This window comes from Grus americana, chromosome Z, assembly GCF_028858705.1.
Source record: "Grus americana isolate bGruAme1 chromosome Z, bGruAme1.mat, whole genome shotgun sequence".
Lineage (NCBI taxonomy): Eukaryota > Metazoa > Chordata > Aves > Gruiformes > Gruidae > Grus > Grus americana.
In genome coordinates, this window is record NC_072891.1 from 24,006,411 (window position 1) to 24,030,242 (window position 23,832).

A 23,832-nucleotide genomic window follows, 5' to 3' on the forward strand; every position below is an offset into this window, starting at 1 on the left:
CCATCCCATGACTCAGCCCATCCCGCAGCTGCACGGAACCAGCCCAAACCCGCCCCTCCCTGACTAGCATGCCAGCTCAGCTCACCTGTCCTGGCTCCTGGTGAAAATTATTCTGGCCAGAACCAGGACACCATCCTTGTTCTTATTTATTGTGATTTACAGCTTAGAATCTCTATTAATGCCCTTCTCGGGTACCAGTGCCTTAAGGCAGAGAAAATGTGGTAAGAGGCACCAAGTGTGTGTTTTCCCCAAGTCTCTGATGTACAGTAATTTTGACAAGATAGGTGAGTCCCCAAGACACAGCAACATCAGAACAACTCTCTAACAGCTTCACTGCTGGCTCTACTGTGGAGACTGCAGGGCAGTGGAGACTGCAGGGCACTACTGAATAATCAGTTGAACTAAAAGGTTTTTGATATTTTACATTCTGTTCTGCATACATACAGATTGCGCCCTTTTTTTTGACTGGGAAGAGAACATATGAGGAACTGCAAAAGATGAACTGCTGAAAATGCAGTTCAGAAGGTCCTGGAACTGAGTATTGTATGAAACAGACACCGAGGAGCATGTCAGATTCATTACTGATGATACTCCTCAGTGACCTACAGCGATGACTTTGCTATAGTTGTTGTCAAGTATAAAAGCACTGAGTAAATACAGAGTTCAATACACACTGATTATCTCAGCACCTTTGATCTCCTTAAAGAGCAAACCTGTAAGGTTACCTAGTATGTTTCAAGCTCATAGTTAGACATTGCATTCTTTCCTAGCTATAATTGCTTTGTTACAATTCTTGGCTATATTATGGTTCTTCACTATGATTTAGTGCTGAAACAAAAAAAGAAGACAAGACACTTCAGTTGTAGAGCTGTGTAATAAAACCATGTAACTCAGAATTTATTTTTTAGTTCCACCTCTTGAGTACCTACGGCTAACGCTTTTGTTTGTCCCTCATTTGTGCTCCCTCGCAGACTGCACAAGAACCCACGTAGACCGTTGAAGAGAGCTCTGAATGCAACAAAATAAGCACCTAATCTGCAGAAAACACTCAGGAAGAGCTCCTGGAAACAACACAAGCTGACACTAGAAAATGGCACAATCTAAAAAATGTGAAATAAATGAGTGATGGTGTGTGATGATTCATACAAATTTTGATGGTAAAGGAGCATGTAATGGTAAAACAGAAAACTAATATTAAATTTTTAAACAGTGAGGTACACATAACTTTTCTCATGCGGCAAACTGATGCTAGTAGCAACTAACATACCTCAGAAGTTTAAGAGATCATGAAGACAGCAATTACATTCATATCAATAAAATGCCTCTAAAGATCATGAAAACTACTAAGCATAGAAGTGTAACTTTAGCAAAGTCTAAAGAGAAAAAGATTATTGCATTGTTCAATCCTCCTGCCAACCTGTTATGTAGTCAAATGAAGTTAAAACATGTTACACAAACTTACTTGATTGTGCTGAAAAGAACTTTCTATTACTCTAGGTACATAAAAAAAGTATATATACTCTACCTCATGAGACAGGCTAAAGGGTTTTCCATGGTGTCTCACATGCTGCAGAGAACAGTGAAGCTGTAATTTTTGTGTTGTGAATGTGTATTTCCTTTAACTATTTGTAAAGCAACAGCTTAATTCAGCTTTGATTCAGGGATTCCAGCCTTTGGTGCATTTTATAGCACGGAGTCTGTTCCCCAGCTAGTAGATGGGTTGCAGACGTGCACGTTTTTCCTCCACTATCTGGGAAGGAAACACCAGTTATCTACTCTTTCCTGGTACCTATTGACAGAGGTTGGTTTGTATTCCAGAGCTCACTGTAAGGCATATGGAGGTTGTTGACTCTTCATTATTCTATCCATTTGCCATGCCCTTGCCTTCATTTCTTTTCTTCATCCCACACCATATACTACTCACATGCTGCTTTTTTTTTTTCTTTCTGAAAACAGGTATTTCATTCTGTAACTGAGGTAAGTTGACAAGGAACAACAGTCCTTGTTTCTACTGGCATCACCTTCATATTGTAAGACCTTTGGTGCTTGTTGAGCAGCAGGCATACAATCAATATCTTGACCCGTACAGCAGCAGTTCTGTCAGGTATCGCCCTTGAAAGTGTGATTCGTGAAAACGGAAGCTAATAACAACTGACAGAAGTGAAGAAGTAGCTAAGTTTTAATATTAGAAGTCTTGTTTTGATACCTAAACCTGCTGAATGTCACTTCTTTTTCTGGAACCAGAGTAGGCATTTTGGTTTGAGCTGAGACTCAAGTGAAATAAGAACATTTGTTATGACACATCATACTCACTAAAATTATGGCTACATCAAATAAGAAAAACAATAATATTTATTTCAATATCACTTTTAAAGATTAGCAAATATTAACTTGGCAGAGAACTGTTCATTGCAGCATCTCAGGTATATTAACTGATATATCAATGAAATATTAAGCACTTCTGTGGCAAAATCTATTCACTTTAATGTACATCTTTGTAAGTAAAATGAGAATATGGCCTGAAAAATAAGCTGACACGATATTCTGTTACATAAATGCATGAATTGAGAGAATAGTGATATTTAAATTGTTCAAATTAGAAAAACCTTTTCCAATATGAAAATCTATGTACACTAGTAACAAGTAGCAAAACACGAACATTGAAATTCATGCCTTACACTCTTGTACAAAATACCATTGTAACTACCATAAATAGCTGTTGTAATGCTACATGAAGGTAATTGTGCTATCATTTAGACAGGTAATCCTTGATTTCAACAATTAGAACTGGAATTCAAAATGGCTATTTGAAACTACACAAAAGTATAAGGAAGACTCCTAAAATATACACCAGTTGCTTTTCTGAACTTTAAGCCTCTATCCATTCTCTAATTTGTCATTCAACACATGACATGAAAAATTAGATTGGACCAAAGCCAGTAAGAAAAAGAGCAGATGCAAGGACTCTTACCATCCTCTACTGAGAGACCTATGTAGAAGGTTACAGATTATTTCTTTTTGCTCTGTGGCTTCCATGAGTATTTTGATCTTTAATGTTCGTTAGCACAGCATCTACAGCATGAGTTGCCCAATAAGAAGGGTATTGGTCTGAGAAAGACAATTTGAAAGATTTGGGTATCTTTCAGGCCAAATGTAGTAACCATTAAAATACCATAAAGCATTTTGTACTAACTCAATGCTAAAACCCACTGTAAAAAACATAGACAATGGATAATATTGTTACGAAAGCTTAGGTGTTGCTCTTCCTCATATGTCGATTCCCATGAGATTTACACTGCAGCTGTACATCAAGCTGCTCAGGTAGAAGTAGTTCTGTTTCTAAGTGAAAAGAAAAAAAACAAAACAAACAAAAAACCCCAAACAAAAACCAGAGGCGTGAAGAGCATTTTCAAGAAGTTGTATTCACAGGCACTTTGAGGTTTAGGCATTGCAGAGGTAGGATTATACACTTAAAATCTGCTCAACTCAAAAGCATCAGTATGTCTTAAACCTGCACCCTACCACAGTACAAGATATGAATTGGACACCCCAGAATCCAGTTGTAAAATTTTGACAGGCTTACCACTGCTCCCAATAGCAAATGGTAAATTTTACTACCGACTTCAACATCATAGATTGCTTACATTCCACAAAAGGTTGGTTTGTTTGTTTGTTTGCTGACTTTTCAATGAGAGTTTTATTAGAATGAATGGAGGCTTCATGATTCTTGTCAACTGCAAGTCTCTGAATTTCCTGTTTTGGTTCATGTAGGCAGTAATCACCACATACTGTATTAACATGGTTCTTAAAACTTTGTAAACGATCTTGCTGGACAGTTAGGAAGTGGTCCTTTATATCTATGTCAAAGATGAAATGGCCAAAATTGTAAAAGGAAAAAACCTAGGCAGAAAGGACAGACTTAGAAAAATTACTAACTTCTGTTTGCTTTTGTTTGTTTTCAGCTTGCTCACAGTGATCCTACCAAAACAATGTGTAATTGTGTTTGACAGTCTATGACTGTATCAATTTTAGAAGATAATTTTGAAGGAGCAATCTCTTTTAGCTTCTCATTGCCCATTCTTTCCCTTCTCTGGACCCAAACACTATTTCATATTTGCACTTACTGATTAATGTATGTAAGTAGAAAAAGTTATGCATAACATAAATTTAAAGGATAACATAATAGAAAATCTTACTTGAATTTCCAAATTTAATTTAACCATTCTGACATTAAGCATGCTGAAGTCCAAATCTTTCTACACAAACACTTGCAAACTGAAGTTTACCATAGCCTAGTGTAAAGGATTCCACACACACCTAATCACAACCGAACTAAGAATAACAGTGAAGAACCAGTTAAGTTGTGTACTAAGAAACTTGAAATAGAAGAGCGGATTTTTTTCTCAAATGGTCCATTTAATAATTTGAAGCACCGATATTTGCAAATAGATTTCTTAAAAATATATATATCTCATTTTAAAATAACAGCATTGCAAAGCATAAATAAATCTGATTTGAGAGGAAGATCATATTCTCTGCAGAAGTGAATGCAAAAATAGGCCAGCACCTCAGTCGCTACTAGAACTGTCTGAACTATCAGAAGATGAACTTTTTTCCTTTTGCCTCTTCTTTTTCTCCTTTTTATGATGTTTTCCTTTCTTAGATTTATTCCTTTTTTCCTTTTCCCTTTCTTTTTTGTGTGATTTTTGTTTTTTTGACTTTGGCACATCCTCTTCAGCTGCACTTGATGAGGAAGATCTAGTAAAAAAAAATATATATATCCAGATTGAAATGTAATTAAAGAAGGAAAATGCCACCAGAATAATGTGGGGTTTTTAATTTCAGTATTTATATAATGTTGCAAATTGAATTTGGTGTAGAATTCATACAGTAGCATCCACTGGAAAGCGTATGATATCTCAGTCTGCATGACTGAGATACTGAACAACGACTTTTCTGGCACAACAGTCAAATTAGAAAAGCAGTATAACATAGATTAACAATGGAATAGGCAAGTTGTTAGTTTTTCAACCTTCAATAAGAAAAAACCTACGAGTACAGATCTACAAAAAACTGAAATTATGACAGTAAGATACAGCTTCCAGTTTTTAAAATATCACATGATCAGTAACAATGCTACAGTAATGCCTTCAGACAAATCTTAATGTATTTCTCTCATGCAAAAGTCTAAGAGAAACAGATATGACAAATTTGGATGCTCTTGCAGCCAGTAGTATTGGTCACTAACCAGCAGTGATGAGGGCTTACATACATACAAGAATTAAGATGACAATAAAAGAAAATTCACTATTATTATACTCAAGAGGGCACTTTTGTGCTATTGTTTACATGATTAACTATTAATTACTTGCATGTAGAGACTACAGTCAGTAGACTGACTCTTTTCTACTGTCTTCGTAAGTGTAAATTAGAGCTACACTATGTAAATAAGGAAGGGGGAAAACGCCAATAAAGCCAGTGTTAAATTCTGTTTATTTCTGAAAAAACTTCTTATTGTGGCCTCCAAATACATTAAATATTTCCTAGCTCTCAGTACAGTTCCTGGGATATTGTCTTGTGTACAGTTCTAATGACTAATCAGTCTATAATGTCAAAAAAAAAAAAAAAAAAAAAAAAAATCAGTCAGCAGGCCAAAACTCAGATTCACAATAAATTTGGGTATTAAGACATTTTCCTTTGAAACTGAAGTAACACTTTTTTATAGGCTTCTACAATAACAGGAACATTAAAACTCAATACATGCTAAGTAAAACTATAGAAGTTTTCCTTTTGATAGTTACATGTTACTCAGAGCATGCATGCGTGTGTCTACACATGCATGTGTACACACAAGGAATCTTAGGGTCTCTGAGCTGCAGCAAGGCTTCTCCATGTGAGCTAAACTGGGGACCAACCCCATAATCCTCCTGACTCCTTGTTCTTTTCTCATGACATCTGGCCTAGTGTTGGCTAATCAGAGGGAGCACTGCTTTCTCAGACCTGCAGACCTCCAGCTTGCTAGAGCTGCCTAGACTTCCATGGTCCTAACTCCACAGCTGAAAGCCTGTGGTTTTACTACTACTCAAAGAACAAACAAGTCCTCACTGGAAAACAGGAAGCTTTTCAAACTAAAGATGTAGTTGCAAATAAAGTTGCATCAAAAGAGGTAATGTTTTCTGAGAAACAATCCAAACATCAGAAACATTTCTAAAGTTGTTTTGAAATTAAAATAGGTGAGTGATAGAGTTACCTTTTCCTTGGTCTCTTTAATTTTGTTTTTTCCCTGCTTCTTCTTTTTTCTTTCTTTTTTTCTTCCTCCTCATTGAAATCTGTGGATGAAAAGTTACAGTTCACAAACCACTTGTCTCAATTAAGATCAGTATTAAAAGAGTGGCTTCAATAGCAATGTAAAGTTACTATGAAATTCTTGTTAAAAGTTTTTCTTTTCCTACTTCCAAATTCTGGTCTAGCATAGCAATTTCAGAAAATTGCAGAGTAGCAGACCTTTTTATAACACTCACATTCTAATGACTTTGATCTAAGAATGAAGGAAGGCCCATAAAACATAGCAAAAAGTTTTGACTTTTCTTATATGTTTACACCAGCTTTAGGTTTTCATATTTGCTCTTCCGTATTTTAAAAGACTTGCCCAAGTCTGAAACCAGGTCATTTAACTAGAACATATTAAAAAAAAAAAAATTCCCTTAGGCTTACCTGAATTATTTTCACACATCCTCATTTCACACTTCACAAATAACTGTGCCATAACTACGATAAATTTGAGTTAACTGCCAATATACTGTCTACAAAAATTGGCAGAAGAGTCACTCCTCATCTGGTCACGTTTGTTTCCTGCCCTAACACTGTATAATATCTTCACATTTCACTTACAAGCAATATTTTTATCAATATTTTTATCATACTGGATGAAGTTTCTGACCTTAGAGTTCTCTATACCAGTTCAAAAAGTATTTTTCAATTCTCTGAAATGCAAATCCACTACATAAATACACATTACAATGTCAACTAACAGGAAAATACTGGCTTTACAATCTAGCCTTAAACCAGATAGCTCATTTTAAGCATTTCATCTTATTTCTATCATACAAATAACTTCCCATGAAGTCTGCATGCTAGTGCAGTTATTCATTTGCTACCACAAATAGAAATTACTGGTTTGTTCTGGAACAAAATTTGAAAGACTTCAATATGAGTTACAAAAAGCAAATTCCTTTTGGAACAATTAAAAACCATGAACAAGAATGTGTGAAAAAACTATTTTTTTTTTTAGAAATAATGTAAGTGCAAACAGCGCAAAAATCTTAAAATGATGAGGCCACATGAAAATGGCAAAATCCTGCCTAGATTACTGACTGCACACATAGCAGCCAAAGTTTGAGAAAGAACATACAATAAACAAGTGTTATTACAAGATCAAGTAAATGTGTTTTTCCTGCAAATATCCATCTTCAATCAGTTTAGGGACAAAAAAACCTCCTTACAATCAAAAGTATGTAAAAAGTGGGAACAAGTTTTTCCAAAGAGACGTGTTCCAAGAAAGGACTGTTGCAGTACCAATTCAGCACTCCTGACAAGCAGACTACCCACTTCTTTTGAAGTGTTCCAGCGATTACAGGGTTCCATCTATCCCTTCTCCTTCCTAAACAGCATCTTTAGTAGGAACTGAACGTTGAGTCTGGAATGTGAGAGCAGCAGAACAACACATGACATTTTGGGGGGCAGAGCAGAAGAACATTCATTCATTTAAAACCTTGTATGGTGAAACAAGCTCCCCTTCTTACTTAGGGGAACAGCCTTCTGGAGTCCAAATTCAAATGAATGCAAATATCTGCTAAATAACCCATCTATTTGCTCTCTGACACACTGTTGATGCTCAGACCTTCCAGAGAACAGTACTTCTCCAAATATGAATGTTTAAATTCAATTCACTAGCTGTTTTGGTGAAAACACTACTTAGAAACTGCAGTGAAATTCAGCTGTCTTATTTGTCATTAGTTTTAAGAGTTATTATCAACTTTAAGATGTTTAAGCTACATGCTATAATCAAAAGTTTTATTCAGAACTTCCATGTCATTTTTCTCCTGAGCAGCTTTTTAGTAACACACTTATAATCTTTTGTATTTAGGAGCTCTTTTTGAGATGCTCCAAATGGGTGCATTATTAATTTCCTACGACAGGAATTAATAATAATAAAAAAAGATGTGGGTGTGTCAAATCTCTGAAGTCTGAACACATGAAGTAAAAGACCTACATTAAAAGCACAGGCTAAAAGAACTAATAGTAGTTATCAAAAAGGCAAAAATGAGAGTTCCAGTACTTCAGAAGACCATTAACCAATTTACTCTTAAAGAAAAAAACCCCAAAACTAACTTACTCTTTTTTTCACGCATGGCTTGCAATCTCTGTAGTTCTTCTTCCTCACTGTCTTCACTGCTAGTGCTGCTAACATCCAAAACAATATCTCTTTGAGGATCTACTCGGAGGAAGTTTCGACATTCAAATGTCAGATGACCAGCTGAACAAAACAAATATTCAGAAAGAAAAATTACAATTTACCAAAAACATCAGAAACTAAAGAAAATCCATTTTAGTGTTATTCAGTTTTGAGAAGTGAAAAAAGGCTAGGCTGCAATCTGTGAACGAGGATGGAGAAAGCTTACTTTGAAAAAGCCTCAAAGAATTTTGGCAGGTTGTGCAATGTTATTCCATTTAATAGTGCTTTATGACCTCCCTCTTATTTCTGTTAAAGATTTTGTCCAACTTCTACTTTCTATTTTTTTAATGGTCTTGGATCCCTCCTGAAGAAAGTGAAGTATTTAAAAAACTACAGCAAGCATGTTATGTTGCTCTTTTTGTCTCCCTCTAGCGAAATAGAAGCTTATTCGCTTATGAGACATAATGTTTAACAACCAGCACATAATACTAAGCTACTACTTGACTAGTATTTTTAGTTTTCTAAGTTACATATCAATAATCATGACCAGAGTTAGAAACCTTGTACTGAATGCACCTATTGGAATAATAAAGAGAAACAGGAACAAATTGAAGATATGGTTTGTGAGAAACTAAGCTAAAGAAGCAGGAATTCAAGTAGCAATTGAAATAAACTCTTCTTCTTCATATTAAAATACCTACATCTTGAAGACAGAGCTTTTAGGAACATAAATACAGGTTGTGTGATTTGACTATAAGTTTCCTTCTCTTCCAGAAAGCTTCTGATACTTAGTGCATGTAGAAATGAAGCACTAAATCTATATTGATATCCATGTTCCTTTGGAAGAAGAGATACAGAAAGCAATTCATTGACAAAATTTGTTGGACACAAAGTCTACAGTGAAAGAACAAAGCAAGCTTTTCTTCCACTTCACCCCACATAACGCTCATAAAAAAATAGACTAAATTACTCTGTTAGAAGTTCAACACAATTCACTGCAAAACAATGTCCACCCATCCATTGTTCTAAAAATAAAAATTAGTGATTAACAAATTAAAATCTTCACTAAGACCTGTCTCCATTCATCAGGAGAGTAGCCACAGACATGCTTATATGATCAAAGCATACTGCAAAGCATGATCTAAATGCTAACTAGAGAACTTGTAAGAAAATTAACTGTTTCTTGAAATATAGAACACACAAAGTACTATGTTTTCTTAGCATAGAAGATCATACAGACTTTAAATTATTTTTTCTTTTAAAACAGATTGGACTTAACTTGATCTGAAATGCCTCCCTAAGTTTGCAGTGAGATTCAGAAGAAGCACAAATGCTAATCTCAGTAGATATCAAAGACCAAGCTTTCAATTCAAAGTTTCTCAAGTAATTGCATTGCAAATGCAGTATATACTAATACAATAGTATACTTTATTTTTCTGAGAAAGTCAAGGGTTTTCAAAAGCAGCAATAGGTGTGAGGAGCCACAGAATGAACAGGAAATAAATAAATAATAATTAAAAAAATTAAGGTAATTTAAACTGACACATGTCTGGGCAACAAGGCAGAACACTTCCTTTTTATACCCCCCCCCCCCCCCCGCAAAAGGCAGTTCCAACATCATAAATTGAAGGAAACACTGTAACTTCATATTGCTTAGTACAGACTTACGGTAGCCACACTTCTTGCATCCTGCTCTGATGTTATCCTTATTTCCACCTGAAAGAGAAAATTTCATTAATTTGTTGTTCATAAACAGAACTCTCAAGTTTCTTTTAAATCTGCCTTCATAATGTCAATATACAGATAGGAGAGATTACTCCTCAGAGTATTAAGTACACCAAGATATCTTAAAAAACCTCAAAGAAAAGCAAACCAGTGCATTTCTAAGGTCACTTTTCTCTTCAGTAATCTATCAGAACAAATTTGGCTATTATAAACTGCTATGGATCATTTAGTTTCACATAACTTATTGCCAAATCCTCATTTGATTTATTATGATCTTTCCATTTTAATTTTAATAATTATTCCACTTCTCTGAAAGCCTATGCATTTGTTTAGTTACAGTATGAACACGGTAATCTGACATTCTGTGATCCATAACTGTGCATTGAAAGTGTACTTATAAATTCTAGCAGTACATGGATGTTGACAGACATTCACTGGAAACTCTGAAGTAATTTATACTTTAATTACAAGAACTGTCTTAAAAAGGCAATTTAAAAAAAAAAAAAGAGAGATAAACAACCAATCCTGAAATGACAAGACAGCTAGAGGCAATAAAAAAAAGTGCTAAACGAATTGTTAAATGATTCTGAATCCAGGCAACATACATTACACCAAATTAAAGAATTAATGGGTGCAAGAAAGCAAATGTGGAACAAAGAGAAGAGAGTAAAAGAAAAGTCCGTACATGGTATGCAGGAAGGAGGACCAGAACAGTGCAAACGTTAGGTATACAAAGTGTGTGACTTTCCCATCTGAGCCCAAACTTAAGTTAAATAGACATAGTAGAACATGACTCAGAAGAGAAACCCCAAAGATCTGCCCCCCACAAATAGATTAGTCTTGCTTTTAATCACTGGAGCCTATTCACACTGAAACTCACAACTGAATTTCCAAAATCAAAAGGTGCCTTTCTATCCTCCAACTGAATAGATCATGAAAAAAACAGTGACTTAAAGAATTATATGCAGTTTTCTGAAAACTAGAATGTTTATTTAAATAAATAATTAAGCAAAAATAACCAGAACATTACATGACAGAAATTAGAGAACCAGAAAGGGTGTACATCAGCTCGATGAATTTAAACTTTGATTTACTGAGACAAGCACTGTCTTTAGAAAATCATACTCAAAATAACAGAGAAGCCTTCAAACCCCAGGTTGAAAAACTAACTTGGAAACTTGGACAACTCACTGGTCTATGCCTTGTACTGAAGAGTACTGGAAAGGTAAGCAAGAAAGACACATACATTCCATTAGGACACATAGTTTTCTGCAGATCCCCAACCTTAGAATTACAAATCCCCTTCGAGGCCTATAAACTCAGCAGTGTTTAGGTGTCTGTTTTATGAGTATCTTTTCAGGGAAACCTATGAGCGGTAAAGAGGTACAGAACATGGAAGAAAGTATCAAGAAGCAAGGCACAAAAATATACCTGTATCTTGCAACGTCACGCCAAAGAAATACTCAAAACAGCACCTGCTTGTTCACTACACCCTGTGACTAAAAAGCAAGATCAGCCAAGTTACCTACTTTGTCTCAGCTTTCTGAAATACTGAGTATTTCAGCGCTACTGCATAAATGACCTGTAGGTAGGTAGAGATTTGGTACTCCATGCAAGGGAGGTCAGTACAGTCACGCACATGCTACAAAATCTCCTGTAATACGTGCAGGTGCCATTTGTCAGGATTTCCAACAGAAACACCCAGCAGATGACAAGAAGATTGTCACCAAATGCTCCCACCAAATTCCTGAGACTGAAATATTAGTGGTTTTGGCTTTAAATAATAATGTTAGAAGCAGGGGTTTAGACTAGATGAAGTTTTAGATGATTAAAAGCAAATAAATTACTAGAAGCTTCCTCTTCTCATTCCCTTCTTCCCAGGTGTTAATCCTGAAGAAAATTAACAACCAACACACTAGCAACCATCACTAAGGACCTCATTCATTTAATGGAGCACAACGGTGCAAAAAAAGCTTTGGAAACCTTTGAACGCAAACATGAGATGTCTTCCTCAAAAACCACTTCTAAAATGGGAGCAAGCTTATTAAGGTCTTAACTTTTCTTAAGAGAAGAAATTTGCCAAAGCTCTGGCTTGTCCAACCAAACACTCCTCATGTCTCAAGATCATGAAAAAATTATGAAGCAATGGCTGTGTGTTTGGCTAAAACACATTTAAATACATTGCAAATATGTGTTTCTGCCTGTCCAGTCCCACCATCATTCTCAACAGATCTATTTAAACAATAGTCTAGTACAACACAAACATTAATCCAAAACAATCCTGAAGATGAGTAGGAAACCCAAGTCTGACAACAACCATTCTTCGGATCTAACTTTAAAGGAGGTGGCTTACACAGACAATAGGAACGGAGCACTTGGTGATCACTCATCCAAAACCTTGGGGAGAGGGCCCACAGGCCTAGAAGGAAGCGACTGCATGGCTGCACTCGCCAACGGCTGGCCTGACACCACGCTCCCTCCCGCGGCTATCTATCTATCTATCTATCCATCCATCCATCCCGCAGCTCCCATGCCAGCTGGTTTAGAAAACCGGCCGTGCAGACCAGAGCAACGTTTCTCACCGGCAGCCCGTGGGGCCTTAGGGAGATACGACACCCCGCCGCCCTCCCCGTCTCACACTTCCCACTGCGACGCGCGGTCGCGCACCCTCCCCGCGTAATTTTCCAACAATCTTCCCCTTATTTCCCCTTCCCAATACGCCAGCCCAGGGGCCAGCCGGCTATTGCCCCTTGTCTCCCCGCTGACCCGGCTAGGTGCCCTTACCCGGCAGAGCCATGGCGCCTCCCGTCGCCGTCCTCGCCGGCCCGACCCGGGCCTTCAGCGCGGCCCCTCCCCATCGGAAGGCTTTGACCGGTGCGCTCTTGGACCGCGCCACTCACAGGGAGGACGGGGGATCTCAGTACTGGGCAGGAACCACGGGGAGGAGCTGCAGGTGTCTGGAGAAGCCTCGAGGTCTTTGTGAAAGGAATTTCTTCCTTAGTGACTCCCGTAGATACTCCGACCGGAGACTCATCCGTTCGTCCTTCCTCCTGGCTTGGGCAACCTCCTCCCCACTTCCCTGGGCTGCATAGAGGCGTCCAAGATGGCGGGAGGTTCGGTGTAGTAGGAAGCTTTCGCGGCGAAGTGTAGCGAACGTCGAGCTCAGGCGGTTGGTCACTTGTCGGGACGCTCCTTTTCTGACCATGAGCAACATCTACATCCAGGAACCCCCCACCAACGGCAAGGTGAGGCTCGCTGGGGGCAGGGGCTGCGGTAGGCGAGGAGCATGCTAGGCCAGGCCAGGCCGTCTGGTGGAGGGGAGCCGTACCGTAACGTAGGTGTGCGGGCGGGGGGCTGCTGCTGAGGGGAGTGCGCGCTCCTCGGGGGGTGCGGCTGAGGAAACTGTGCTCCGTGGGTGCTTTGCAGGCGAGGGGGGTACGTGGGGAGAGCGGCTGCGGAGGCTGCGCTACGTGAGTGCTGGGATGTTGGGATGAGGGCAGTGCGCACTATGCGGGGGTGGGGTGGGTGGGTGTGTGTGCACTACGGTTGCTTTTGAATGGGAGGTATGAAGAAATTGTATGTTGCAGGGAGTGGGGGGCGGGGAGGAGGCAGGCGGGGTGGATACGCGCTGTACGCGTGTGGTGGTGGTAGTTTCTGCCTTGTGGTACTGGTTTGGTTAAAGTCAATTTGGGGTGATACGGCTCTTAAGGACATTACCTGAGTCAAAGCATGACGTGTGCTGTGTGGGTACATAACACAGAGAAGTCCTCGAAGCGTTTAATTTAATTTTCCCTATTCTTGACTATATATCTTAGGTTCTTAATTTATGTTATGAACTCTCACTGAATTTAATGGTATTACTTGTAAAAGAGGTATATCCCTTTGGAGATTTATGGCATAATTATATTTTTTTTCCCATGTTGTTTCAATATGAAAGTGATAAAGGATATCTGAGTTTCTGTCATGTGTCAGGTACCAGGTCACTGGCCTTGAAGCCTTATATATCAGTTTAGAACTGTATCTTAAATTCTGGCAGTACTATCTAGAACTAACAGTAGCTGCCTGGCACATTTGAATGTCCACTAGTGTACTAATATGATGAATTCAAAAGTGGGGGTTTTTTAACTCAGCAGTGATATTCTTTGATCAGTAATTAAGTTACAGTAAAACTAATAGTGTATTTATCCATATTTTTATAGGTTTTGCTGAGAACAACAGCAGGAGATATAGATATAGAGTTATGGTCAAAAGAAGCACCAAAAGCATGTCGAAATTTCATCCAGCTTTGTATGGAAGGTAATGACTGAATGGGATAGGAATTGTTGAAATTATTTCATATGCAATTGTCATGGTTTAGCCCCGGCTGGCAACTAAGTACCACACAGCCGCTTGCTCGCTCGCCCTGCAGCAGGATGAGAGAGTTGGAAGAGGGAAAGTGAGAAAACTCATGGGTTGAGATAAAAACACCTTAATAGGACAAACACAAAAAGAAAAAGAATAATAATAATATATACAAAACAAGTGATGAACAGCACAATTTCTTATCACCTATGCATGACCCCCAGCTGCCCAGTGTCCCAGCCCACCCCCCAGTTATAAGTGGAATATGATGTCATATGCTATGGAATATCTCTTTGGTCAGTTTGGGTCAGCTATCCTGGCTGTGTGCCCTCACAGTGTAATGGGAGTGTGATATAATCAATTTCCCAGGCTTCCCCATACTTATATTTCAGCCCTCATCCTCCATACCACAGAGGCTTTAACTGCTTGGCTTGCTTGATTGCAGCACGTATTTCACATTCATGGATTACCTGTGTAATAGTGTCCATGGCCAAGTCCACCCCTTGATCACGAGCCCATCTATATGTTGCATCTCTTCTTTGATGGCCTGAGGTTTCATGAGCTCACTGAGCTATAAATAATTCACCTTCAGTCCAGATCTACCTGAGCCACTTCAGTCCTAGCAGCCTGATCCACTGCTTCTTGTTTTGTTGTTCCTCAGTGTCCTGACTCTTGGGTATGTGGGCATCGGCATGATGTACTTTTACAACCAGCTTCTCTGGCCAGGCAGCACTATCTTGCCACAATGGGGCAGCCCAGATGGGTTTGCCTCTGTGCTGGCAGTTGCTCTGCCTCCATTGCTGTAACCATCCCCACAGGGCATTTGTTACCATCCATGAGTCAGTACAGAGGTAAAGCACTGGCCACTTCTCTCAATCAGCAATGTCTAAAGCCAGCTGGATGGCTTTCACCTCTGCAGACTGGCTCAATTCACCTTCTTCTTCAGCAGCTTCTGCGATTTGCTGTGTAGGGCTGTATACAGCAGCCTTCCACCTCCAATTCTTTACTGCAATGCAACAGGATCCATCACCGAACAGGGCATATTGCTTCTCATTTTCTGGCAGTTCATTGTAGGTTGGGGCCTCTTCAGCATTTGTCACCTCCTCCTCTGGTGATATTCTGAACTCTTTGCCTTCTGGCCAGTCCATGATAACTTCCAGAATTCCTGGGCGATTGGGATTTCCTATTCAAAAGCCTGCTGTGTGATCAGTGCAACCCACTTACTCCACGTAGTATCAGTTGCATGATGTGTAGCGGGGACCCTCCCTTTGAACACCCAGCCCAGCAGTGGCAGCTGGGGTGCCAATATCATAGGCTGCCAATATCTCTTTTTCAGTTGAAGTGTAGCGGGCCTCGGATCCTCTGTGTCCTTGGCTCCAAAACCCCAGGGGTCGACTTCAAGTGTCCCCTGGTGCTTTCTGCCAGAGATGCCAGACAGGGCCATTCTCCCTGCTGTGGTGTAGAACACATTTTTAACATCTGGTCCTGCCCGGACTGGCCCAAGGGCTACTGCATGGACTGTTTCCTGTTTAATTTGTTCAAAGGCTTGTCGTTGCTCAGGGCCTCATTTGAAATCGTTCTTCTTTGGGGTCACTTGATAGAGAGGGCTTACAATCAGCCTGTAATTTGGAATATCTATTCCCCAGAAACCCACAATGCCTAAGAAAGCTTGCGTTTCTTTTTTGCTAGTTGGTGGAGACATAGCTGCTATTTTGTTGATCACATCCATTGGGACCTTATGACATCCATCTTGCCATTTTGTTCCTAAAAACTGTGCAGGTCCTTTGACCTTACTGTGTTTTATAGCAAAACCGGCTTTCAGAAGAATTTGCACTATTTTCTTCCCTTTCTCAAAAGCTCGCGCTGCAGAGTTGCCCCATACGATGATGTCATCAATGTATTGCAGATGCTCTGAAGTTTCACCCTGTTCCAGTGCAGTCTGGATCAGTCCATCGCAAATGGTGGGGCTGTGTGTCCACCCTGGGGCAGTGGATTCCAGGTGTACTGAACGCCTCTCCAAGTGCAAGCAAACTGTGGCCTGCATTCTGCTGCCAAAGGAATTGAGAAAAACACATTAGCAGTATCAGTCGTGGCATACCACTTGGCTGCCTTAGACTCCAGTTTGTATTGACGTTCCAGCATGTCCGGCACATCGGTGGTGTGAGTTCAGTCAGGCCACAATAGTCTACTGTCAGTCTCCGCTCTCCATTAGACTTTCATACTGGCCTTATGGGACTGTTAAAGGGTGAGTGAGTTCTGCTGATCACTCCCTGGCTCTCCAGTTCATGAATCAGCTTATGGATGGGAATCAGGGAGCCTGGGTTGGTGTGATATTGCCACTGGTGCACTGTTGAGGTAGCAGTCGGCACCTGTTGTTCTTTAACCTTCAACAACCCGACAACAGAAGGGTCCAACAAGAGACCGGGCAAGGTGGACAACTGTTCAGTTTCCTCTGTTTTCAAGGCAGCTATGCCAAAAGCCCACTGGTACCCTTTTGGGTCCTTGAAATACCCTCTCCAGAGGCAGTCTGTGCCAAGAATACACGGAGCCTCTGGGCCAGTCGCAATGGGGTGCTTCTGCCACTTGTTCCTAGTTAGACTTACTTCAGCCTCCAGTACAGTCAACTGTTGGGATCCTGCTGTAATTCCAGAAATACAGATGAGTTCTACCCCTTCATAGCTTGATGGCATTAGGGTACACTGTGCACTGGCGTCCACTAGAGCCTTGTACTCTTGTGGGTCTGATGTGCCAGGCCATCGGATCCTCACAGTCCAGTAAACCTGGTTGTCCCTTTACTCCACTTGGTTGGAGGCAGGGTCCATCTAAACCAGGTCATTGTATTCGTTACTCACTTCTCGTGAAGATGACTTAAAAGTCTCTTCAGGAGGATCATAAGTATGATCCGGCCTTCCACTTGATCTGGGGAGCTGCCTACTGGAAACTGGAGTGGCATTTTTCCTGGAAGAATCCCCTTTCTTTGACTGTTTTGCTTTTGCCTTGCAGCTCACGTACTCGTGCCTATAGGGACAGGGTAAGTTTTCCATCCCACCTCCTCATATCCTCTTCATGGTCACGCAGATGAAACAGAGGTTGCATCGTGATGTGTTCCCTCTATATCTCTCTCTTGAGCAGAGGAACACTTACTCCTGGTAACTGAGATACTAATCCATACAGACAGGGAGTAGGACATATACTCTCTAAATTGCTGGAAATCCCAGCACAGTTTCACCACAGCTGAGATGAGGGGATGTTGTCTCCAGAGAAGGGAGACTTTCTCTGTATTGCCAGAGTCATCCAGCTATTCTGTTCACTGTTGGTGCCTCTTCATCTTCCCAGTCCATCACTGCTAATGAATTGGCATATGATGATGGTGCATTCCATACAAACTTCTGCCACATAGGTCGCATGCACTGGACTTTATCAGGATATGTGGGTAACTGCATGTTGTCTGGGTCATAATAAGCCATCTCCCGCACAGCTGATTCCCTCAAGTACCGGATACCTCCCTCCACAGTGGTCCCCTTGCCTGAATGACATACAGCATCTTTGAAGGGATACCTTTCCCTCACGCTTGAAAGAAGTCGCCTCCAGGGGCCGAGGGTTTGTGTCTTCTTCCCAATTGCCTTGTCAATGCCCCCTTTCCTAGAGAGGGATCCCAGCTGCTTGGCTTCCCTACTGTTCCAGGCTACTGGCCCTGTTATCCTAGCATCACAGCAACCAGGTGATAATGTGCTCGCCTGGATGACGGCTGAAATCCTTTCGCATGTCTCGCAGCTCACTCAGGGACAGGGATCGGTTGATTACCTCTGGTTCTACCTGTTTCTCGTGTTCTTGTGATGATTCAAGTTTGTCATTATCCTTTACTAAATGAGTTGACTTTTGTGTCCATTTCTTCTTATGTACGGGAGCAATTGATACCAGTGTGGGTTGGTTCTCTGGTTCAGCCGCAGTGCCTGTCACAGGGGCTGGAGTAGCCGCGGTGCCTGTTGCACGACTTAATCTCTTGGTGATATTCTTAATCATGGAATCACAGAATGGTTTAGCTTGGAACGGTCCTTAAATATCATGTAGTTCCAACCCTCCTGCCATGGGCAGAGACACCCTCCACTGGACCAGGTTGCCCAAAGCCCCATCCAACCTGGCCTTGAACACTTCCAGGGAGGGGGCTGCCACAATCTCTCTGGGCAACCTGTTCCAGTGCCTCACCACCCTCACAGTAAAGAATTTCTTCCTAACATCTAATCTAAATGTACGCTCCTTCAGCTTAAACCCATTACCCCTTGTCCTATCACTACTTGCCCTTGTAAACAGTCCCTCTCCAGCTTTCCTGTAGGCCCCCTTTAGGTACTGGAAGGCTGCATTAAGGTCTCCCCAGAGCCTTCTCTTCTTCAGGCTGAACAACCCCAATTCTCTCAGCCTGTCCTTGTAGGAGAGGTGCTCCAGCCCTCTGATCAGCTTTGTGACCCTCTTTAGACCTGTTCCAACAGGTCCATGTCATTCTTATGTTGGTGACTCCAGAGCTGGATGCAGTACTCCAGGTGGCGTCTCAGGAGAGCAGAGGGGCAGGATCACCTCCCTCGACCTGCTGGTCACGCCTCTTTTGATGCAGCCCAGTACACAGTTGGCTTTGTGGGCTGCAAGCACGCATTGCCTGCTCATGTTGAGCTTTTCATCAATCAATACCCCCAAGTCCTTCTCCTCAGGGCTGCTCTGAATCCATTCTCAGCCCAGCCTATAGTTGTGCTTGGGATTGTGCCAACCCATGTGCAGGACCTTGCACTTGGCTGTGTTGAACTTCATGCAGTTTGCACAGGCCCACCTCTCAAGCCTGTCAAGGTCCCTCTGGATGCCATCCCTTACCTGCAGCTTGTTGACCATACCACACAACGTGTTGTTGTCAGCAAACTTCCTGAGGGCGCACTCAATCCCACTGTCCATGTCACCAACAGAGAAGTTAAACAGCGCTGGTCCCAGTACCAGCCCCTGAGGAATGCCACACATCACTAATCTCCACTTGGACATTGAGCTGTTGACCGCAACTCTTTGAGTGCAATCATCCAGCCAATTCCTTATCCACCAAACGGTCCATCTGTCCAATCTATGTCTCTCCAATTTAGACACAAGGATGTCGTGTGGGACAGTGTCAAATGCTTTGCACAAGTCCAGGTAGATGATGTCTGTCGCTCTTCCCTCATCCACCAATGCTGTAACCCCATCATAGAAAGCCACCAGATTTGGCAGGCACGATTTTCCCTTAGTGAAGCCATGTTGGCTGTCACCAATCACCTCCTTATTTTCCATGTGCCTTAGCATAGTTTCCAGGAGGATCTGTTCTATGATCTTGCCAGGCACAGAGGTGAGACTGACTGGTCTATAGCTCCCTGGGTCTTCCTTTTTTCCCTTCTTAAAAATGGGGGTTATGTTTCCCCTTTTCCAGTCAGTGGGAACTTCACCGGGCTGCCAGGACTTCTCAAATGTGATGGAGAGTGGCTTAGCCACTTCATCTGCCAGTTCCCTCAGGACCCACAGATGCATCTCATCAGGTCCCATGGCCTTGTGCACCTTCAGGTTCCTTAGATGGTCTCAAACCTGATCTTCTACCATGGGTGGTTCTTCATTCTCCCAGTTCCCACCTTTGCCTTCTGTGACCTGGGCAGTGTGGATCAAGCACTTGCTGGTGAAGACTGAGGGGGAAAAAGTCATTGAGTACCTCAGCCTTCTCCATATGCCAGGTAACCAGGTCTGCTGTTTCCTTCCAGAGGGGACCCACCTTTTTCCTCATCTTCCTTTTATCACTGACATACCTATAGAGGCTTTTCTTGTTGCCCTGGATGTCCCTGGCCAGATTTAATTCTATGAGGGCTTTTACTTTCATAACCTGATCCCTGGCTGCTCAGACAGTTTCTCTGTATTTCTCCCAGGCTACCTGACCTTGCTTCCACCATCTGTAGGCTTCCTTGTTGTGCTTGAGTTTGTCCAGGAGCTCCTTGTTCATCCATGTAGGCCTCTGGGCGTTTTTGCCTGATGACTTCTTTGCTGGGATGCATTGCTCCTGAGCTGGGAGGAGGTGACCCTTGAATACTAGCCAGCTTTCTGGGGCCCCTTTTCCTTCCAGGGCTTTATCCCATGGTACTCTACCAAGCAGGTCCCTCAAGAGGCCAAAGTCTGCTCTCCTGAAGTCCATGGTAGTGAGCTTGCTGTGCATCCTCCTTGCTGCCATGAGGATCTTGAACTCCACCATTATGTCATGGTCACTGCAGCCAAGGCTGCCCTTGAGCTTCACATCCCCTACCAGCCCCTCCTTGTTGGTGAGAACAAGGTCCAGCATGGCACCTGTCCTACTTTGCTCCTTTATCACTTGGAGGAGGAGGTCACCATCAGCACATTCCAGGAGCATCCTGGATTGCTTGTGCCGTGCTGTGTTCCCTTTCCAACAGATGTCGAGGTGGTTGAAGTCCCCAGTGAGGACCAGGGCTTGTGAATGTGAGGCTGTTCCTATCTGTCTATAGAGGGCCTCATGCATGGAGTCTGCCTGGTCAGGTGGCCAGTAGTAGACTCTTGGTATGATGTCCCCTGTCCCTGTGCTCCCTTTAATCCTGACCCATAAGCTCTCAGTCTTCTCATTCATCCCCAGGTGGAGCTCCATGCACTCCAGCTGGTGATTGACATAGAGGGCGACATCCTCTCCTAGTCTGCCCTGCCTGTCCTTCCTAAAGAGCCTGTACCCTTCCATTCCAATGCTCCAGTCATAGGAGACATCCCACCACGTTTCCATGATGCCAGTAAGATCATAGCCCTGCAGACATGCACACATCTCTTAACTCCTCTTGTTTATTCCCCATGCTACGTGTGTTTGCATAGAGGCATTTCAGTTGTGCCCCCAATGAGGCTGACTTACTGGCTGGAGTGGCTGGAATTCCTTTGAAGTGTTTTACCAGTGTTTCCGTGTTGGTTCCTGTTGCCTCAGGAGCCCCTGGCTCATCTCCTCTAGACTTCAAGCATGCTGCAGTGTATCCAGCACGTCTCTGAGCAGCAGGCTGAGGGCCCTCACTGGCACCCTGTCCCTCCAACCTTGGCATGTCATCCCACAACTTATTGCAGGCAAGCCTGATATTATCCCCCTCCCCCTTCAAGCCTAGTTTAAAGCTCTGTCAATGAGCTCCGCTAGCTCCTGGGCAAAGACCCTTTTTCCCCTTTGAGAGAGGTGAATCCCATCTGAATTCATCAAGCCTGGTGCCATGTAGGCCATCCCTTTGTCAAAAACCCCAAAACTGTGGCAGTGGCTCCAGCCATGGAGCCATGTGTTTATGGACTATGTTCATCTGTTCCTCCTAATGTCACTGCCTGCAACTGGAAGGAGGGAAGAAAAAATAACCTGCACTCCAGATTCCTTCAGTAACCGTCCCAAGACCGTGAAGTCCCTTTTGATTGCTTTTGCATTAGGTGTCTCAGCTTTGTCCCCGCCCACATGGAGGAGCAGTAGTGAGTAGTAGTCAGAGGGCCATACCAGGCTGGGGAGTTTCCTCATAATGGCTTTAACACAGGCCCCAGGGAGGCAGCAGTCTTCTCTAAGAGGAGCATCTGCTCTGCATATTGGACCCTCTGTACCCCTCAGAAGGGAGTCCCCTACAGCTATAACCCGCCTTTTCTCCATCATGGAGGTGGTCACAATACAGGGTGTGAGCCTTTTTGGTGTTGGTGATACTTCTGGTGTAGCTTGACTGTCATCCATGTCCTCCTTTGACAGGCCTTCTACAGCCAGAACCTCGTACGGGTTGTACAGAGGCACTTGGGAAGGTGAGGTGGGCAAGGAAGAGGTTTGCCTGCGATCCCAAGTGTGGACCTGCCTCCATTCACTCCTTCCTTTTAAGCTACTGCCTTCTGCCTCGCAGGGGGAGGATACAGAGTCCCCTTCATCTTGGGTTTTGCCTGGTGTCTGTCCCTGTTTCTGTCTCAGGGAGGGCAGAGCTTGGCTCCACCAGTATATCTCTCTCAGCCTTCCTGATGCTCCTTAACCTTTCTACTTCCTCTCTACAGCAGTAGTTGTTTAACCTTAAGCAAGACCTGAACCACATTCAGGAGACCTAGCAATAGAAACATGCTAGTCTGAATGTCCAAAGGATATTCAAAATTCTCATGAACTGTTGTAAGAGCTGTTGTAACTAGCCAAAAGGAGAAAGGGAAAGTGAAGGTGTTCCCATCTGTGTCCCCCATAGATTGCTTCTCCACAGAAAAAAAGTAAAGGTAGTTCCCAATACTTCCCAGGAGATAGCACCCGAGGTATGGAATAGACAGCAATGCTGAATACACAAACCAAAATATCCTCATGGCCAATAATGCTATCTTAAGCAAGTAGTATACCATGCAGCAAAAGGAACGTCCTCGTCCACCTCCCAGAAAAGATAAACAGCACCGTAGCAAATACACAATACCAGTAAGAACTCATAAAACATAACCATGTGAACAACTAATACAACATTGTGTCTAGCAATTCTTAAACTAATATAATGTACACTTGCAACTGATTTAATGTGCTCTAGTCAGATCTGTCATTATTTCAACCCTTTGAGCCCCACGTTGAGTGCCAAAAAGGACTGTTGTGGTTTAGCCCTGGCTGGCAACTAAGCACCACGCAGCCGCTCACTCATTCTCTCTCCCCAGCAGGATGGTGGAGAGAATTGGAAGAGTGAAAAGTGAGAAAACTCATGGGTTGAGATAAAAACACTTTAATAGGAAAAACACAAAAAGGAAAATAATAATAATATATACAAAACAAGTGATGAACAGCACAATTTCTTATCACCCAAAGTTGATGCTATGCACGACCCCCAGCTGCCCAGCCTCCCAGCCCACATGCACAAGCAGAACAAGACAAGGAATTCTTTTACCACTTCCCAACAGCAGGCAGGTATTCAGTCATCTCCAGGAAAACAGGGCTCCATCATGTAACAATTACTTGAGAAGATAAATGCCATCATTCTGAAGTTGATGCTGTGCAAGACCCCCAGCTGCCATGCCTCTCAGCCCACCCCCAGCTGCAAACGGGACATGACGTCGTATGGTATGGAATATCTCTTTGGCCAGTTTGGGTCAGCTGTCCTGGCTGTGTCCCCTCCCACCTTCTTGGGTGCCTCCGCCTTCTCATAAGCAGGGGAGTATGAGAAGCTGAAAAGTCCTTGACTGCTTGGCAACAACTAAAAACATCAGTGTGTTATCAACAGTATTCTCATCCTAAACCCAAAACATAGCACTACACCATCTGCAAGAAAATTAACTCTATCCCTGCCGAAACCAGGACAGCAATCTTTGTG

At 42.3% G+C, this 23,832-nt stretch overlaps 2 protein-coding genes across 2 annotated transcripts in view; one reads left to right on the forward strand and one right to left on the reverse strand.

Moving 5' to 3' along the window:
- Nucleotides 1–2,163: 2,163 nt before the first annotated feature.
- Nucleotides 2,164–13,060, reverse strand: SREK1IP1 (SREK1 interacting protein 1). The gene is made up of 5 exons (XM_054809142.1): nt 12,965–13,060; nt 10,124–10,171; nt 8,396–8,536; nt 6,251–6,329; nt 2,164–4,758 (listed from the first exon to the last, which is right to left on the reverse strand). The coding sequence occupies exons 1-5, from the start codon at nt 12,975–12,977 to the stop codon at nt 4,569–4,571; spliced, it is 471 nt and encodes a 156-aa protein (XP_054665117.1). The 5' UTR covers nt 12,978–13,060; the 3' UTR covers nt 2,164–4,568.
- Nucleotides 13,061–13,144: 84 nt separating this feature from the next.
- Nucleotides 13,145–23,832, forward strand: part of CWC27 (CWC27 spliceosome associated cyclophilin) — a 123,625-nt gene continuing 112,937 nt past the window's right edge. Inside the window, exons 1-2 of the mRNA XM_054809137.1 lie at nt 13,145–13,425; nt 14,380–14,476. Coding sequence (XP_054665112.1) covers nt 13,384–13,425; nt 14,380–14,476 — 139 coding nt within the window. The 5' untranslated portion in view covers nt 13,145–13,383. The remainder of the gene's footprint in view (nt 13,426–14,379; nt 14,477–23,832) is intronic.

Excerpts from the sequence above, each read along its gene's own strand:
- SREK1IP1 (XM_054809142.1), bottom strand. Across the intron at positions 8,537-10,123 it reads ATGCAAGAAGTGTGGCTACC|CTGGTCATCTGACATTTGAA; the intron begins GTAAGTCTGTAC and ends TGTTTTGTTCAG. Across the intron at positions 4,759-6,250 it reads TTAAAGAGACCAAGGAAAAG|ATCTTCCTCATCAAGTGCAG; the intron begins GTAACTCTATCA and ends TTTTTTTACTAG.